The 21,068-nt window shown below is 28.6% G+C and overlaps 1 protein-coding gene across 6 annotated transcripts in view; it reads right to left on the bottom strand.

The window, feature by feature from the left end:
- LOC100199933 (sodium channel protein type 2 subunit alpha) overlaps positions 1-21,068 on the bottom strand; it is an 81,019-nt gene that overhangs the window by 9,901 nt on the left and 50,050 nt on the right. For 4 of the 6 annotated variants that reach the window (XM_065806084.1, XM_065806085.1, XM_065806089.1 and 1 more), the window contains exons 19-21: positions 19,624-19,869; positions 19,253-19,523; positions 4,873-6,050 (exon numbers count right to left, since the gene is read on the bottom strand). In XM_065806084.1, coding sequence (XP_065662156.1) covers positions 4,873-6,050; positions 19,253-19,523; positions 19,624-19,869 — 1,695 coding nt within the window. Of the gene's footprint in view, positions 1-4,872; positions 6,051-14,001; positions 15,396-19,252; positions 19,524-19,623; positions 19,870-21,068 lie in introns of those variants that run through there. The other 2 variants (XM_065806087.1, XM_065806086.1) reach the window with 2 other exon arrangements.

Here is a 21,068-nt window from a genome sequence, read left to right as displayed (position 1 = left end):
ATAAAAATTATAATTTAAAATATTATAATATTTCAAAATAAATCTAGTAATAAATTGTAGTAATGTCAATAAAAGTAAAACACGTAATATTTAAAATATGATAAAAATAAATACAACAATAATAAAAATTAAAAGTTATAAAAACTATCATTTCTTTTAATAAACTGATCTCCTCTTTATATCTTCTTATTAACTTATTACTAAAATTAAAACCATTAATGCAATAGTTTATAATACTTTAAACAATCAAAAATAATTTTATGGCAATACACAAAAATATAAGAAGTATAAATAACTTCTGACTTTCACTCTATTATCCTTCGTTCTTCCTAAATTCATGTACTCTTGGTCTGCGAAGCGGTTTGTGATGATGTTATGATGGTTAGGGTTCTGAAGCCAGAACTCTAATCAAAACACCACGGCATTAAGAATGTTACTTTACACTGATTAGAGAGCTTTTTAATAAATAAACAACAATGTGTTGAAAGTATCCATTATAATAACTTTTTGATAAAAAAAACAACAACGTGGTAAAAACTTCCATTCAAATTGCTTAAAATTAAATTTGGCATTTCCCGAGGTTACACTCTAGCTCACCGAAACCTCTTAATATATATATTAATGAACTTCTTAATATATATATTAATGAACTTCTTAATATATATATTAATGAACTTCTTAATATATATATTAATGAACTTCTGAAAGCCTTAAAAAACTCAATGCCACAATGTTTGCAGATGATAATAATTTATTTTATTCATCTACATTTATGGCAGAAATTTTCAAAAATACAAGTATTGAACTTGAAAAACTTAATACTTTGTTAAATTTTAAAAAATTGTTATTGAACACAAAAAGAAACCAACTACGTCATATTTCTTTACATTTAAAGGAAAAATAAAATACCAATCATATTCCTGAAAATTAAAATAGCGCAAATATCGGAAGTATCAGAATAAAAATATTTTAAGAAGGACTAAAGCGACTAATTTAAATCAAAAAAGCAATTAATTTTAATCAAAAAAGCAATTAATTTTAACCAAAAGAACTAAAGCAACTAATTTTTAAGTATACTTATTGATAAGAATATCTAATGGAAAGCGCATATGCCTTTTAAATACTAAAATAAGAAACAACATCTATATGCTTTATATATATTTATAGCAGCCGTGGTACAGTGGTTAAAGCGCTTGCTTTAGAAGAAAGTGATCCAGGCTTCGAAGTGATCTATAGGCAGATTTCACGCTATGAGTAAGAAAAGAGACGTGAATTTCCTAGTTAAAGGCTCTTCCACTGTGCTTTGGGTATATACCGTTAGTTCTTCTTAAACAAAATTTAAAAAAAAAATGCTTAACAAACTTAGACCTATGTTAACCCAAGAAACTTTAAAGCATCTGTATTTTTTATATACAAACCTACTTTACATATGGTAATATAGTTTGGGTGAGTACCTATAGATGTAACTTAACAGCATTTTATCAACGCTAAAAATATACCGCAATAGTCTTTTATAAAGATAAATTCACTCACGCTGAACCTTTGCTAAAACTTTTTAACGTACTAAACGTTTATAAAATTAATACTAGTTAATCATGTTAAAATATAAACCTGGACTTGTTCCATCACATATTTTAAAAGATTTTTTGAGTGCAATAGAAATAGATATGGTACTCAAGGAATAGGAAGTTTTAATGTACCATACAAACTATCATGTTCCTCTATTTTATATTGCGACCCTTATCTTCATAACAAACTAATATTCAAAAATACTACAATCACAAAATAAAAAGCTCAAATTCTCTGATAATCTTATTCTTTTATTAAAAAACTCGTTCTAAACATAAACAACTTCATGAACCAAGTATATTAAACCAAAAACTAAAAAACCCTGGAGTTAACTTATTACTAGCGGGTCAAAATAGTGCGGCAAGTTTTTTTTTTGATACTTTGGCTATTCATAACCTAGAACAATTAGTTGATTTCTCAACATTCGAAGCATCTTTTGGCAAAGCAAAAAAAATATTTGGATTTAATTATAACAGACTATTTAACTAGATTAATTAACTTATATAGCTCTCCGCCGATAGGTGATACGTCGTAAGGTCATCGCATATTAAGTTGAAATTATGTCGTCCTTTCTAAAAATGAGACTACTTTCTCAAACAAAAAATATGACTTTAATAAAGGTGACTACATAAATTTTGGTAAAAAGATAATGGAAGCTAAGTGGAAGCAATTATTTGAAAATAAAAATACTAATGAGTGTTTTAAACTTTTCTGCAATAAAAATGATTAACTCAGCAAGCAATTCATTCCGTTAAAAACAGTCCATACCACTCACAATGCACCGTGGATGAATAAGGAAGTGCTAGCTTTGATAAAGCAAAAAAAATAACTGGGCAACTACTTATCTGCGACTTATCGTAAATATAGGAAACTAAAAAGCCAAGTGCAGAAAGCATGTTAACTTCGTGTTTGAGTATTTGGAGCACAACAAGCATCACATAAAAACAAACCTAAAAGAGTGTGCACTTATGCTTAGGCGCAACAAAATGTTCAAGTATCGATTAGTGCTGCATTGTATCTGATGCAAAAGGTGAAACGTTAACAGAGGGAGTACATATCGCAAACAGATTTAACGAACACTTCAAATCAGTTTTTGTTGATAATAGTAAAAGTAGTCAGTTACCTGTTTTTAAGAAAAAGCATTATCAGAGGACTTAGACAATAAAATGTTTAATTTTATTGTCTAAGTCCTCTGATAATGCCTTTATTTACTAATTAGAAGCGACTCTAGCTTATTTGAAAGGTTTTAAAACGAACCAATCTATTGGGCTGATAACATTAGTCCAAAGGTACTTAAAGAATACGCAGCTCAAATGACTTACCCTCTTAGTTTACTTTAAAATAAAGCTCTGTCCGAAGGGTCAACACCTACAGCTTGGAAACAGTCACACCTCACACCGTTGTTTAAAAAAGGAAGTCATCTTGATGCCGCTAATTACAGACCAGTGTCTATCATGTCAGTTCCATGTAGAGAAATGGAAAAGATTATCAGGGAACAGATAACTAAATATTATGAAAAAATGAGCTACACCTCACAATAATCAACATGGATTTATGTCCAAAAAAGGATGCACGTCTAACTTATTGGAGAGTATCGACTACATTACGAAAGCGTTATGTAAAAGAAATTTTGACAGTATTGCATTTTCGGACTTTGCGAAAGCGTTTGGTAAAGTTTCTCACCGTAGACTATTTCATAAATTAAAAGCATATGAGATTAATGGCAATGTTCTTGAATGGATTGAATCATTTTTGATTAGTAAAAAACAGCGAACTGTTTTGGGTGAACACTCTAGCAACTAGACTAATGTTCTAGGCGGAGTTCCACAAGAGTCTGTGCTTGGTACAACATTATTTATCATCTATATAAACGACTTAACGGATAAGATAAACTCTGTTCATAAAATCTATGTTGACGATACTAAACTGTTACAAGAAATAAGACCCGAGTTTCATAATGCTGATTGTCTGATTCTTCAAAACAATTTAAACATTGTCACAGAATGGTCAAAGGAATGGCTAATGGAATTAAATGTTCCAAAATGTAAAGATATGCACCTTGGTTATGGAAATAGTAATCATGAACATGTAATCAATGATGGAAATACATCACTTACTCTTTAGGCAACAAGTATTGAGAGAGACCTGGGTCTTTTTGTATCTAATGATCTAAAATGGAATCAGTACATACTTGGCCTATTAAAAAAAACATTTAGATCAAGAGATATAAAGCTTTTAAGTAAACTATAATCTACGTATGTTAGGCCGCATCTGAAATTCGCTGTTCCGGTATGGTGTCCTTACTTAAAAGATGACATTAAAGAAATTAAAAAAATTAAGCCCAAAGCAACAAAAGTACCTGATTTAATAGGATTACCTTATGCTGAAAGGTGTCGGCGTCTCTATTTTAACACTTTGGAAACTCACAGATAACGTAGCGACTTGATCCAACAGTTTAAACTAGAAAACGGTTTTGAGATAATCAATTGGCATAATCCACCAATTCGCAGATCACCTTCCAACGTTCTTAAGCGTGAATTCATATATAATAATGCTCGTCACAATTTTTTTACAAATCATATTGTCAATGATTTGAATAACTTGCCTTCAGCATGCAAAAAGGCTCCGTCAGTTAGCGCATTTAAGAATAGAATTGACAAGTATTTTTTTTCTACCGCTGCAAACAAATATATCTTTTACTGAAAATATATCTTTTACTGAAGATGAGCTGCACGTTTATTAATTAGTTCGTGCTTTAGCAGATACAAATACTGGCTTTTTAGATACTATTTGTTGTAGAAGTAAACTTTAATTAAATGAAAGCAATCTTTTTTCCCTTTTTCTCAATTTTGATATCTACTTACTTGAAATAACAAATACTTTTTTTACTTAAAGTTTATATTTTACATACCATAAACTTTTGTATAATTTGGTTTGGTTTGTTTGTTTTTTTATCTATTTGTCATATCATCTAAGAAGACTTATTTAGATATATTAGTAAATATATTACAACTATATATATTACAACTAGCCCCGGGGCTAGTTGGATCCCGGGCCTACTATTACTAACTTTAAACCAAAACAAATGGTTTTATTTATATTTTGTACATGTCTGTCTGTATCTTAAGTATAATAAGCCATGTAATATTTATTTGTACCAAGTGCAGTATTTATCTGTTAAAAAATTTTGTTATTTGTACTGAATTGTTTTATTATATATACAATATTTTGTTTTATAAATTGTAAACGAATCAATTTGTACTTACGATCACGTTTAGATAAAAGAACAAATAAAAAATTTACTTTGTTATCTTCTTTGCTACCACTGTTATCTTCAACTTCATCATCTTTTTCTGTATCATAGTCTTCATCAAAATCATTTTCATTGTTTGAACTTTTTTCTATCATCACCTCATTATACTCGGTTGCTTTCCACATCGCCACCTGAAGCCGCTCTATATCAGAAATTGTTTCATCTCTATGCTTCCTATGATTTGACTTTATTGAATTTATTAAACGCAATTCATTCTTTAATAAATAATTTCGAAATGCATTCTGAATTAAATTTGCAGAAGCATTTTCTTTTTGCAAACGTTGTCTAGTGACTTCAACAGTATTTTTTTCGGCCCATAAAGGGAATTTTTTTTCACATCTGGAATGAAAATTTTTAATGAAAGTGGTAATTCCTTCACTGTTTTTACAGACTGATTCACCTAAAAAAAAATTTATCAATGCTTCTATCACATCTAAGCAATGGCATTTAAATTGGTCTCGGATTGGTATATTACTTTGCTCTAAAAACCAATAATTTGGTTTTGCTACTCTTAAAGGCCCATCTAAAGAATCAAGGAAATCTGATAACTTGTAATAACTTATAAACTGCGTTGCCTCGGGATCAAAATTTTCCCAAGATTTGTAATAGGTTTCAACATCGTCATCCGTTATTTTATAATCATTTTGTAATACAATTTGATTAAAATTTTCTAAAATTAATGCAATATAAATGTTAATGATAATGAGTGTAATTAAAAATATGTAAGACACAAAAAAAATGATTGCCACTGTCTTAGTACCGCAATCTCTTTTTGCAAAGCCACCTTTTTCAAGGTTTTTGTAGCAAGAAGGATGTTGAACCATAGCGGCTTCAAGAATATTATTCCATCCTGCAGCAGTTGCAATTCGAAACATTAAAGAAAAGCTACTTGCAAAGGTTCTAAAATTTACAACTTTTGTCAGTGAACCTTGAAGTTTTAAGTTACTAAACAAGTTCATTGCAATAACGGCATAAATAAATGTAATAAGAATAAATAAAATTCCAACGTTAAATAGTGCAGGTCCTGATTTAATTAAAATGAACAAAAGTTTTTTTATGCCCTTGACAATTGGTAAAAACTGAAATAGGCGATAAAATCTGCATACACGAATAACTCCAAAACCTGGTAATATATTATTATCTTCTTTGATTTCTTCGATGATAATTACTAAATAAAAAAATAAATTACTCTTGCTATATTATAAATTTTCTCTCAAAATTAATTATATTAAAAAACAAGTAAAATGTACGTGAATACATTGCGAACGTCAGCTGTTTTCTCCGATGCAAATACAACGTTGATCCAATGTTAGTTTTATCGTATTTATATTATAGAAAACCCTAATAACGGCGTGATTCAAAATAGTTAGCAAAATTACATTGATCCAACGTATGTAAAAATATGTACAAGTACATAAATGCAACTATATTTGCGTTTAAATGTATAATGCTTAATGTATTTATATATTTATATGCACTAAAATATGTACTTTTATAATTATATACACTAAAATATTAAACAAGTAAATTTAATTCCAAAAAAATGAAATATAATGTTGTGCAAACCTTAAATATAACATTAAACCAAGTTAAAATACAACGTTGAATCAACGTTAAATATTAGGTAATGCCGACTTAAAATACAGCATTGTTTTTTGGTTGATGGCGACGTCACATTTAAACCAAAATGATATAAAAACAACGTTGGCGGTCGATGCTGTGCCAAAGCAACGCGCAACATTGGTCTAACACTTTATCAAAGTATGCGTGCTAGCTGGGAGGTATATAAAATATTAAAAAAGAAAAGGATAAAAAATCAAGTAAATCATTGGAAGAAAAATATTAAAAAAGAAAAGGATAAAAAATCAAGTAAATCATTGGAAGAAAAATATTAAAAAAGAAAAGGATAAAAAATCATTGGAAGAAAAAGAACAAATAAAATGTTTATTTAGTCATAGCTATAGAAGCAGTACCAGGGCCGGATTTTGGGGAGCGCTGAGTGGGCTGCAGCCCAGGGGCCCCCACAAATTCGAGGCCCCCACAATTTTATGATATTTAAATTAGAATACAGAAAAAATATTTTATTTATATTTACACATATTTAATTAAATAATATTGAACTTTTTTTGGACATTTAAAATTTTTTATTTTACTAATAATAGATGTATTTACGTTTATTGACAATGAATGGTCTCTAAAAATCAAGATAAGATAGTTTATGCCGTCCGCGATCGGTGTGCACCGTCGATTGTAATAATATTAGTAAATGTGATTCTAAATATACACATGTGGGTTTTCGGAAATATAAAATACACATTACAGACTATCTGTCTGTAGATAAATTATCGTTATTTGTTCGTTGCACTTATTGCATGTCAGACGTCAGTTAACAACAGTTGCATACACAATAGACAATAGTTACAGACTTTATTTGTTTCTTAAATTATAAGTTAACCAGTGAATAGTGTTAAAATTTAAAAATGAAAGAAGATCGTCATAAATTAAAGCGAGTTTATATGAGTGGTGCAGATAAACGAAAATTGGCAAAAGAAAAAAAGAAAAAAAATACGGAAATAATTTAAAAATTACTAGGCGAATGACAGAGTTTTTCATAACACAGCCCAACACAACTTCTTCTTCTTCTGAGGTTAGTTCAAAGTTTTACAATTAATATACAAAGAATAAATATTACTTTTAATAATATATATTTTTTATTTTTTATATTTAATAGCATTTAATAATAAAATATATGCAGGTTAGGTAGTTTAAATAATAAATATTACAATTATTATTTTTTTCATGTATACATACTATACTATACTTATCTCTTCAAATTTACCTTTCCTAATTAAAATTGTTTAAAATCGAAAAAAATTATACGTATATTGGCCACTTAGGTATATATTAATTTAAAAAAAATAATAATAAAAATTGAAAATCAAACGCATTAATATTATAAATACAAATTTAAAAAAGTCCTATCAGTTTAATTTCCATTAGGTACATATTTTAAATATTTTTTTTATTTCAGTCATATCAAATTGCTCTACCGCCTCAACTAGTAACTATCGCCGAAAACCCTTCACCTCAAAATATTGTTGAAGAAACAAATGAAAGCCTAAATTTAGATATAGGATTATGGCCTGAAAATATGACAGGATTAATAGATTATTGGGCAAAAGTAGGAAGTTCAAATTTAAAAAATTGTAATGAAGAATTATTTATACAAAAATCAAAAAAACAGTTTGATGTGAAGTTTACTCGTAAATGTAATAAATCATTGTTTGAGCGAAAAACTGCTAATGGAGAAATAATTAAGCGTTCATGGTTATGTTTTTCACCATTCAATGGTAGCATTTTTTGTTTTGTTTGTAAATTAATGTTCAAAACACGCAGTCAATTTACTCATGATGGTTTCTATGACTGGAAGCATGCAGATAATCGATTAATAAGTCATGAAGCTTCCAAAGATCATTTAAATTCTGTGATAAATTTAGCTGTTCGTTCAAAAGAATTAGGCCGTATTAACAATGAACTTATAAAACAAAGTGAAGATGTAAAGAGTTACTGGCGTAATATAATCAAGAGACTCGTAAGTGTTATAACATTTATATGTGAACGAGGTTTAGCATTACGTGGTAAAAATGAAATTGTCGGTTCGTCTAAAAATGGTAACTATCTTGGAATTCTAGAGCTATTAGCTGAGTATGATAATTTTCTTAAACAGCATATTGAAAATCATGCAAATAGTGGAAGTGGGCACACTAACTATTTATCTTCTACTATCTGTGAAGAATTAATAGAAATAATGGGAAATAATGTTTTGAATGAAATAATTTCTCGTATAAAATTTTTAATAAACTTTTTAAATAAATATGACTTAAACATAAAAAATTGTAGAGGCCAATCGTATGATAATGCTTCTGCAATGGAAATATAATGGTCTCCAATCAAAAATTCTGAAAAACAATAAACAATATTCCTGGATTCCATGTGCTACACATTCCCTAATTTTGGTAGGAAAAGCAGCAGCCGAGTGCTGTACTGCTGCTGTTGAATTTTTTGACTTTTTAGAGCAGTTATATGTATTTTTTACGGCATCAACAAAACGTTATGAACAACTGGTTAAAGCTCTAAGTTTAGAAAATACCAAAACCCGTATCCATGTACCACAACGAGTTAATACTACACGCTGGTCATGTAGATCTGATGCAACAAAATCTCTTATACTAGCTATAAACAATTTAAAAGTACTCTAATTCAAATAGCTGATGACTTTGAACAAACAACAAAAACGCGTTGCAATGCAAATTGTTTATACAACAAATTGTGCACACTTGAAACTGGAATTTACACTGTTTTTTGGAATAATATCCTTGAAAGAGTAGATAAAACTAATAAATTACTGCAAGATGCGACATTAGATCTTAATACTGCAATATCTGCTATTAAATCTTTAAAGAATTTTGTTCAAGCTAAACGTGATAACTTTGATCAATATGAAAAACAAGGAGCAGAAATTTCGGAAACAACAGATTATTTGAAACACCGTAAACGGCAAAGAAATATCCGTTTAAATCCAATAGATTTTTATGAAACACCCGAGGTAGATTTAACTTCTTCTCAAAAATTCAAAATTCAAAATTTTTTACCTGTAATTGATAAGTTTATTTCTAACTTGGATAAACGATTGTCTGCTTATGAATTGGTATACCAACGATTTGGCTTTCTTCGAAAAATAGAACAACTAAGTAACCAAGAAATTGAAAATGAAGCAATTAAACTTGTTAAAATTTACCAGGATGATATTGATGAACACTTAGGAAACGAACTTATGCAATTTAAAGAATTTCATAAACATTTTAAAGATGAAAGCAATGAATTTCACAATATTAGTCAAAAACATTTAATATATAAAATATTAATTAATAAGGAAGTAAAAGATTGTTTTCCTAATGTTGAAACAGTTCTTCGTATTTATCTTGTTATTATGATTACAAACAGCAGTAGTGAAAGATCATTCTCTAATTTAAAGCACATAAAAAATAGATTGCGTACTTCTATGGACGGAGACAGGCTCAATCAACTAGCGATAATGAGCTCTGAGTCTGATTTTTTAAGAAAACTTGATTTTCAAAACGTTATTGATAAGTTTGTACAAATAAAATTAAGAAAAGTTCCCGGCATTTAATTTTAATTACTTGACATTATTATTTTTATTTATTATTTTTCATTTAATTACTTACACTGAATATTATGATAATATTACTTAATATACTAGAGACAGTAACTAGTATATTAAGTAATATTATCATAATATCGAGTATAACTAGTAACTAGTTATACTCGATTTGATTGTTTTTATAATTATTTTTTTATTAAATAGTAGTTAATTGTTACTAGTGTTACTACTACTAAACATAATAATAAATATTATTCAATAAGTAAAAAAATATATTTCCTTATTTATTTATAAGGGGCCCCCACAGTATATTCCGCCCAGGGGCCACCACATACCTAAATCCGCCCCTGACTTTCATCTAGATTTATGTTAAAAATATGGTAAAACAATCGAAATTTGTAATGGTTTTACATACGTTGATCCAATGTATGTGTGATAGCTGGGATAATTATCAAGAAATAACATAATGCGATTGATGAGCAAAACTAAAATGTTTAAACCCCCTACAATTAAACCTACAAAAAAGTTAAACGCGCTACAACTAAACCATACTATAAAACCTAAACAAAAAAGGCAGAAAAAGCGGTGAATCTAAGATTCTCATTAACATTCAAGAAAGAGAAAAAATTGAAAAAATTGATCTTTTACGTAAGACAACATTCAACAGACTAAAGTCGAAGATAATTTTCCAACTAGATACTTCCAGAATCATGTTAAAACAATATATATATATATATATATATATATATATATATATATATATATATATATATATATATATATATATATATATATATATATATATATAAATTTAGAAAAAGTGGATAAATAAATAAAATATTGAATTTTTATTTATGAACTTATGTAAAAAGGTTTAAAAATTGGTTCAACACTAAAAAAAGTGTTAATTATTACAAAATAAGTTTTCTTTTGTTCATGTCTAGATTTCGTATTAAATTATAATAAATAAACAACCTTTTATTTAATAAATAATTATTTAAGAAAACCCTCACTAAGTCTTTATGTTTGTATTTATGGATTGGTTTCAAGAGGTTAAGAAGCCAAATACCCTTTTTGATAGTTAGCTACAAGATAATGACAAGTTTATAGCTAGTAAATGATATTATTAAACCAAGTGTAATAATTTAAGCAAAAATAGTAAATAATATTAAACTCATATAGTACGTACTGTTTATTAATTTCGGCAACTCAAGTTTAACAGGTAAACATATTTATATTCAAAAGCACAGCCGTTATTAGAAGTTAAATTTATTAAATGTTTAATAACAGCGTTTGAATTATCGTTTTATTTACATTTTGCTAACTTGTAGCTAATAACCTTTATTATCAAATTAAACAATAGTTGTCTTTACTATTTTGCTATATCGCTGTTTCTATAAATGAATATGTTTCCGCAAATGCGAATAACCAATTTTCTATTGGGTTTAGATCACATACTTGGATTCGAATCTGTTTAATAGTACATCGGAGTCTGCTCAAAAGATAGATACAGCTGTTTTAAGTAACTGATAAAATTTTAATAATCCATTAACTAGTCTTACCACGTTTTATTTCCTTTGCTTACACAGTTAGGCATCAAAAAGTAACTTTTTGATATCTAACTTTGAAAATTCTTGATAAAAACGGTTATTGTTTTAAAGAACTCTGCAATAAATTTTCCATTTTACCTGTCAAAAAAAGAGGATAGATTACAAATCTAAATACTAATTCCATTAAATGGAATATGCCTCTCAACATCGATAAGTGTTAAGTTAAGCACGTCAGGCGTGGTAACTCCAAATCTATTCAAAATTATTTAATGTTTGACTTGAGTGGAAGCAGAATTCACTAAATACAAACATGATCTTCTATCAGACGATCTTAAAGTAAGCTGTAAAGTCAAATCAGCAGCAACAAAAGCCAACAGTAAACTTGGTAGGCTAAAGAAAATATTTAGAAGTTTTGGACTCTTTTTGTGGAAAGTACTCTACAAAACCTATGTAAGACCCCAGTTAGAATTTGCTATCCAGGCTTGTTCACCACACCAGGAAAAAGATACTGCTATTCTGGAGCAAGTAAAAACCAAGCATAAAACCACTAAAATAATCGCGGAAATAAAGCACTTGCCATATGAAGAAAGACTCCGTCATCTTGGCCTAACTACACTTAAAGAAAGGAGAGTTACTAATCACATCGCCAATGTATGGAATACGCTATCTTTAGACGTCATAAGTGCTGAATCAGTCAACTCGTTCAAAGATGGTGTTTACAAATTGAAATTCAATATAGATGAATGATTGGACACACGAGTGTCTTTTCTTTCAGCATGGAAGTGGCTGGTATAGCACTTTCTCATCAAAATATATCAATGTAATATATGCATATATAATTGATTTCTGAAATAGAAATCAATTATAATGCATATGAAGACCTCAGTGGAAAAACCGGCGTTGTCACATTTAAAAAGTATTGAGAAAGTATTTATTGATCATTAATAAAAGTCTTTATTTAAAGCAAATGAAACTAAGCAATTTAAAAAAATTTATATTATAATTATTTTATTTAAAATTTATTCAAAAACAAAACGTTTTGTAACTTTTTATACAAAAATTTTTTTTCTTTGCTTTAAATAAAGACATTTATTAATGATCAACAAATACTTTCTCAATACTTTTTAAATGTGACAACGCCGGTTTTTCCACTGAGGTCTTCATATATTACATTGATATACTCAAACTCACTAATTTCAAAAATCGATTCTAATTTCAAAAAAATACGACGAAAAAGATACTTGGGCTTGTTTAAAAAATGCAAAAATAACATTCTTACACTTCACAAGAGATACAATGTTATACATTATTTATATACAAACTGTAGTTTGAGCATAAAATTCAAAACACACATATTGAAAACTTTCTAGTAAATTTGGGCTTATGAAGAAAAGGTGTTTGTATTTAAATAAATGTCAAAGATACAGCTGTATAAAAGTTGATCGGATGGATTTATAAAGGCCAATTACTGCTTACGTTTAAAACGCTAAACGTAAATGAAAATCATATAAATTTTTTCAACAAACCTGCGAAAAAGTAAAATAATTTTTTTTTTTTGAATAAGCTAATATTTGCTAAATATGTCTTTAATTTATTAAAACTAATTTTATTGATTATTTTTAATGACCAATAACAATTGAGTTTTAAATAACGAGGGAACATCGCTGCAAAAACAAAAACATCACTGCAAAAAATTTGTTTAAGTTTTAGGGGATGCACAAATAAATGCAAACTGGCATTACTGCAAAGCAGTTGCAAAAACCGGCACAAATGCGAACTGGTATAAGTGCGAATTGGCATAAGTGCGCCAAAAAAATTTGCAAACATTGGCATAAGTGCGCCGAATAAAATTGCAAATTTTAACTTAAGTGCAAATTGGCATTTCGCACTTATGCCAATGTTAACAAATTTTTTTGGCGCACTTATGCCAATTGGAGCAACTGCGTCGCACTTATGTCAATATTTGTACTTTTATTTGGCGCACTTAAGCAAGTTTTTGTAACTGATTCGCATTTATGCCGATTCGAATGTTTGCAAATAATTTTAGCGCACTCGTGCACTTTCACACATTCGCACTTGTACCAGTTTTTGTAAATGCTTCGCACTTACGTCATTCGTACTAATAAAATTCGCACTTATTCAGTCGTCCCTTTAGACCCCTTCACTCCCCCCCCCCATCCCTGTCACAACATCGTAACTCTTTAGTAACAAGTTCCGTATAGTCACAACATCGTAACTCTTTAGTAACAAGTTCCGTATAGTAGTCACAAACCACTAACCAACACCCCCCCCCCCCCCCCCCCCCTCAAAAGCATGATGCAATTTATGGATGATTCCTTATATAAAACTCGCAGAACAACAATTTCTACGCAACAAAAACACAGTAATTTTTAGTGAAAATATACTTAGAACGTTGTTTTGAATTTGAAATAAATAATTCCATATATATATATATAATAACTGTCAATAAATATAAAATAAATATTTAATTATTTATAAATATAAATATATACATATATTTTTTAGTATACGTTAATTTTAACAATTTATTACTGTATACCCGCAGTTCGGTACAACTTTAAAAACGACATACGTAAAAATATTTATTCTAAAGAAACATCATCTATTACTTCATTATCTTCTGCTTCTTCATCATCGTCATCATCAAGGTCATCTTCGTCTTCCATACTTTTTTCTATCATCTCCTCATTAAATCTGGCTGTTTTCCACATTACCGCCACAAGCCGTTCTATTCGAGAAAATGCCCTATCTCTATATTTTCCAGTAAGCGGCTTACTTGAATTTAATAAATGCATTTCGTGTATTAATAAATGTCTTCGAAACACTCTTTGAATTCTTTTCGCTGCAGCATTCTCTGTTTGTAAACGTTGCTTTGTGGTTTCAACTGTATTCTCTTTAGCCCATAAAGGAAATACCTGTTTATAGCGAGAATGAACTTTGCTCATTACAGCCCTAACTCCTTCACTATCTTTACAACTTGATTCCCCTAACGAACGCTTTATTAATGCTTCCATTACATCTAAGCAATGGCATCTAAATTGGTCTCGGATCGGGATATCACTTTGCTCTAAAAACCAATAATTTGGTTTTGCTACCCTTAAAGGCCCATCTAAAGAATCAAGAAAATCTGACAATTTGTTATAGCTTATAAACTGCGTTGCTTTCGGATCAAAATCCTCCCAAGAAGTGTAATAAGCTTCAATATCGTCTTCCGTAATTCCAGCATCATCTTGCGATTGGGCCTGATTAAAATTTTCTAAAATCACTGCTATATACATGTTGATTGTAATGAGTACAATTAAAATTATGTATGACACAAAAAAAATGATTGCTACTAGCTTATTACCGCAATCTCCTTTTGAAATGCCACTTCCTTTTTCAAGATTTATGTTACACATAGGGGGTTGAACCATTGCAGCTTCAAGAACACCATTCCAACCTGCAGCTGTTGCAATTCGAAACAGTAAACAAAAACTACTTCCAAAGGTTCTAAAATTAGTAACTTTTGTTAGTGAACCTTGAAGTTTTAAATTACTAAACAAGTTCATTGCTATAACGGCATAAATAAATGTAATAAGAAAAAGTAAAGTTCCAATGTTACTAAGAGCAGGCGCTGATTTAATGATTGTAAATAAAAGTTTTCTTATGCCTTTGGCCCCTGCGAAAAATCGAAGTAGGCGCCCTAATCTAAAGACACGAACAACCCTAAATAAACCAGGTGAAACAAAGAAGCTTTCGTTGTTTTCTTCCATGATTATTACTAAAGAAAATATAAACATTACTAAAAAAATATACTTTCATATTTATTAAACAAACATATTTAAGAAATATAAACATTTAATATATCAAATATAAGAGTAAATTTTAATATTATTTATAAAAATTATGTTAAATTTTTATATTATAACATATTTAAACATTAAATTTTATTAAATCTACTTTTAATTATCAATTTAAATATTTAAATTTATTATTTAATTGTTTTTAACAGTTAATAAAAGATTGCATTACCTTAATAATGCAGCTCAAGCCTTTGTTATTCTTTGTAAGGAATCTTTGAGTTGTAAAACTTCTTCATTTTATTGTTATTAAAATTACTGTATTAAGCTATATTAGACTCAAATTGTTGAAAACTGAATTGTCAAAATAATTATTTAATTATTTTCAGAAATTTAAGTTAAAGTTTAAAAATTAAAACAATATATTTAAAAGTACTAATTTATTTACTATTTAAGCATTTATTTATATCGTTTAAAATTGAGTTTAATAAGACAACGATGAGCATTTTGGTTTTTATAATTATTAGGTCCTAAATAGGGTTTCTCAAACGGGATCTAGTTTTCCCGGGATCCTGGAGGTAAAAAACCATCCCGTTATCCCGGGATTTCAACAAAATTTCCCAGGAATTCCGGTAATTTTTTTAAACATATTTTAAACATTTGTAAAGATATTAAAAAAGTTATTACTCATAATTTGAGTACTATTTACTTCCTTTTCCCTTTTGTAATGAATTTTTATAAAAATTAGGAAGATATATTATAGAGGGCAATTAAATCATCAATATTTTGCAGTTTTGGTTTGTGTCTAAGATAGATAAAATATTATAATTGAATTTGATTTATAAATAGATTTGATTTACTTATTTAAATTTTATGTTGTAACTTACAGCATTTAAAGCTTAAATAAACAAACCAAATCAATTTATAAATCAAATTCAATAATAATATTTTATCTATCTTAGTCACAAACCAAAACTGCAAAAAATTGGTGACTAATCTTATAAATGATCAGAATTGCAAGAAATTACAATGAATAAAGGGGAGTCCCTGATATGTTAAATATAAAATAACCACGGACAAGTTACAAGTACTTGTACGTGCAAAAAAAGTAATTAGTTACGCATAAAAGTTGGTAGGTAGTAAATAAAGTAATTAGTTACGTTAAGAAAGTGGTTAGTATGTAAAAAGTGAAATAAGTGAAAAACCAAGTAAGTGAAGTTTATATGTTTAGTAATTACAACTAATTTAAAATAATTTATGTAAATCTACTATCAGCACACTATTTCGGGATTTAATTGTAGGTAATAGAGTTTTATATTTATATTTTAGTATATTTTAATATATTTAAATAATAGGATAATAAATATACCACATCATGTTAAATGGATCTAAGGCATAGCAAAATTTTACAAATGAAAAAAACATAGAATCTGCCACTTGTAATATGTGTAAAACAACAATGTGTAAAGGATTTTCAACAAGTGGTCTTCTTCGTCATTTAAAAAATCTTTACAAGGAAGTCGAAATTGAAGTAACGAAAAAAAGGTCAAAGGAAGAAACAAATTTTGAAGTTGGAAATGCTAAACCTAAAATTACGTCATTTATAAAAAAGGAATCTATAGAAGAAATTGCTTCAAAATTGGCGGCTCTAGATGGCTTTTCTATTATTACAAAATTTGAATTTATAAGAAAATCTTTATCTGATAAAGGAATATTGCCAAAAAACGCTTTACATGTAATGAATTTAGTAAAAAGTCAATATCATCTAGCAAAACGAGGAGTGGTTAAGGAAATGACTATGCAAATTCAAGGTGGCTCAAGATTTTCTATTGCAATGGACAAATACACATCTTTAAAAAATCGTCGCTACTTGAATTTAAATGTGCATTCATTAACAGGCTTTGAAACTTGGGCATGATTCGAATAGTTGGATCGCTTCCAGCTGAAAAAATTATTTATATGGTTGAAAATAAATTATCCGAATTTAATTTATTTACAAAGAAGCATATAATTTCTTGTGTAACTGACGGTGCATCAGTTATGAAAAAATATGGAAGATTAAGTGGGATGGAACATCAACTTTGTTATGCACATGAGCTACATTTAGCAGTTTGCGATGTTCTCTATAAAAAATCAGTGATTTCAAACTCATTGGGCAGTGAGTGTAATGCATCAGACAGTCAGAATTCTGATGAAAATAATAATGAAGATGATGAGTCTGAAGAAATCGATTTTACAACTTTAGTTTATTTACAGTCATTCAAAATAACAATTTATAAATTTACGAGACGTTGAGATCACTGACGAAATACATACTATAAATAACTCAAGTTAATACTGGATGTAAAGACAAAGTGGAATAGTCTTCTTGCAATGTTGGAGCGATTTATTGCATTAAAACATATATATTAAAAGCATTGATAGATTTTAAACACAACAATATTAACAATATTTCGGAGGATGAATATTTAACGGTGCAGACTGTAGTAACGGCGTTATAACCAATTAAATTGGAAATTGAAAGACTTGGCCAACACAATGCATCCCTACTTGATGCAGAGGGTGTATTAGTGTTTATATTAGATGTTTTGCGCAAAAATAAAGATTGTTTTTCGGTTAAAATGCTGCAGTATGTGCAACAGAATTATTGAATAAAGGAATAAAAATTTAGTTGGCTTGCTAAAATATTTAAATAATCCATCAAATTATAAACATTACATTATTTGTAATTTGATGATATTGTTTATAACACCACCATCAATACCCTCAACATTAAATAGTTGAAAATAGTGATGGTGGTGGAAGTTCCGCTGAAATTGAAGAACTAGAATGCAGTAATGATGAGACTGAAACGTTGTTTATGGCCAAACCAAATTTGAAGACAACATCTGAGTTAACACTTCATCAAAAATTGGATGCTGCCATTACAAAAGTTTGTCAAATTGAGAGTCCAGAAGATGTGTTGTATGACATTAAAAATATTACAAAAGAAATGGATATTTTTGAAGCAACAAAAAAGCGTACAAATAATTTAGAAAAATTTTATAATGCTCTATTAACTATCCCACCGACATTAATCGATTCAAAAAGAGCTTTTCGGTGGCAGGTCTTTTTGTTACGAAAATTTGGTAATTGTTAAGTGATAGCGCTATTGACAATTTATGTTTTTTAAAAAATTATTTTAAAAACTAACATATAAAATATGTTATTGAAGTTTATACAGTAGAATACCGTTAACTCGGATTCTGAACGGGTATATATATTTTGTCCAACTTATCGAATGTCCGAGTTAAGCGAAGCTTTTGGTATGTGTAGAGAATTCAAGGGGAATTGAAAATTTGTATGACTTATAAAAGTCCGACTTATCCAGGGTCCGAGTTAACGGGATTCTACTGTATTTATTTTATTTTAAGAGTCTTAGTGTCTAAGAATTATTTTGTATTTATTTTCTTGTTAAAATTAATAATATTAAAAAGGCCTTTTTTTGTCTTTGTTTGAATTTACACACTTCTTCCACCTAATTGGATAAATTCTTGCTTGTTACATAATCCCGGGATCCCAGGAAAATATTCATTTTTGTCCTGGAATCCGAGGAATTAGATTTTTATGGGAAATGAGAAGCCCAAGTCCTAAATAAGTCAGCTAAATAGAAAAATGTTTAAATAGATAATATTTTTGCAGTATGGTTTACTTTAAGTTGTGTTAATAAAAGATTAGGCACCGTTGTTCTGTTACTTGTTAGCGCAATAGTATGCATAAATATTGTATAAAAAGATAATATAATAGTAGAAAACAATAAGTAAATAATAAATAAAGAATAAGCAAAGAAAAAACGTACCAGCAATTGACAAACAAACAATGATGAAATCAAAGATATTCAATCCATACTTAAAATACTCAAGTCTCATTGCAATGAGACGAACAATCGCCTCTAATGTAAAAATACCAGTGAATAAATAATTAAGATAAATAAGTGCCAAATCAAATTCCAAAGATTGATGGTGATGTTGAAGCATCATGGTCACCATATTAAGAAGAATTACCGACATTATAAAAAATTCAAAGTATTTGGCTTGAATGAAGTCAAATAAAGCAGCTCGCCATTTGGACTGTTGTATGTAAATTAATGTAAATTAAAGTAAATAAATTTATGTTATACCATGTAACCATCAAATAATCGTATCATACCATCAAGTAATCGTTACTTACCGTAGGTCTTGTTAATCTACGAGAAGGCTTTTTTAAAGAAGCAGCTTTTAAAGTATTCACCCAGTTACGTTGCCCAGGTGTTAATAAAACCCCAACTCCATCTTCATATTGCTGTTTCAGCCTATTGAAATTATCAATAATCACTCCAATAAACAGATTTAAAATAAAAAATGCTCCCAAAACAATGAACACAACAAAAAAGATTTGATTAGCGTAATTGTTTCGATATACAGGTTGTTCGTCTTCCTAAAATAAAGAAATATAAAACGTAATTAAACAACTTTAAGTTTATTTTTAAAATATAAAAGATTTTACATTAAAAATAAGATCATTGATTTACAATATCACAAGACACATTCACACAATCACAAGAAATATATTAAAGACACATTCATACAACCACAAGAAATATATGACTATTAGAGACACATTCACGCAATCATAAAAAATATATTAAAGAAACATTCAAACGATCACAAAAAATATATTAAAAACACATTCACACGATCACAAGAAATATATTAACCCTTTGACTGCAGCAAGACACGATTGTGGCTTTTCCGTTGAAGTGCAGAGAGCCACGATGTGGCTTTTAAATCTTTAAAATTATGACCTTTATTGCAAAAATATTGCATATGGTAAAATATAAATGGTACCACTGAGTAGTGCATATTTTTTTCTTTCTTTTGATAAATTGTTTGTATATGTATTGTAACTGTTTTTCTATGAAAATGAGTGATAATAAAGACATCTCAATGTATGAAGAAAACTCTACTAGCGAAGAAAATATTAGTAGTAGTGATGAAATTTTTTTTGATAATGGCACATTTTTATCTATATAACAGTTATATTATTAATATTAACTGGTTAAATATAGTTTATCATCTAACATCACATTACATGGTCATAATCAAGTAAAATTTGGTCATTAGAAGGAAAAAAACCGTGCGACTGGCCGCAATACCTAAGTTTGCACATCCCGGATGTCTCAATCTTGTGATGTAGGCCTGTGTCCTGCTTGCTTTTCTAAATACTGTTCATTATTTATACAACGAGGGCCTAAATTTTTTGTTTATAAATTTTGTAGATGTTAAAAAATGACAAATGGTTTACAAATCTCAAACTTGTTATTTTTTTCCGTTTTCGGTTTTTTTAGTTCACTTTTTCTAAACATCTTTTAATTTTATCAAGCAGTCAAAGGGTTAAACACTGATGGAAATTTTAATACTTAAACTTTCGATAATGTACTGTATATTAGGTTTACAAAACTATTCAGTTATTTACTATTATTTAATTCTATTAACTTGCAATTAAAATAATTGTAATTTTCATATTGCTCATTCACATTACATAACCATGAAGAATTATATGTGGCACATATAATGCACATTTTATGTGCAAGGGTATAGATGTGTTTCTCGGAGCTGTGACTAAAGTTAAACGCA

This window comes from Hydra vulgaris, chromosome 09 (genome assembly GCF_038396675.1).
Source record: "Hydra vulgaris chromosome 09, alternate assembly HydraT2T_AEP".
In the NCBI taxonomy this organism is placed as follows: Eukaryota; Metazoa; Cnidaria; class Hydrozoa; order Anthoathecata; family Hydridae; genus Hydra; species Hydra vulgaris.
The sequence above is the reverse complement of the archived record's forward strand: the minus strand, read 5'-3'. Positions and strand labels throughout refer to the sequence as shown.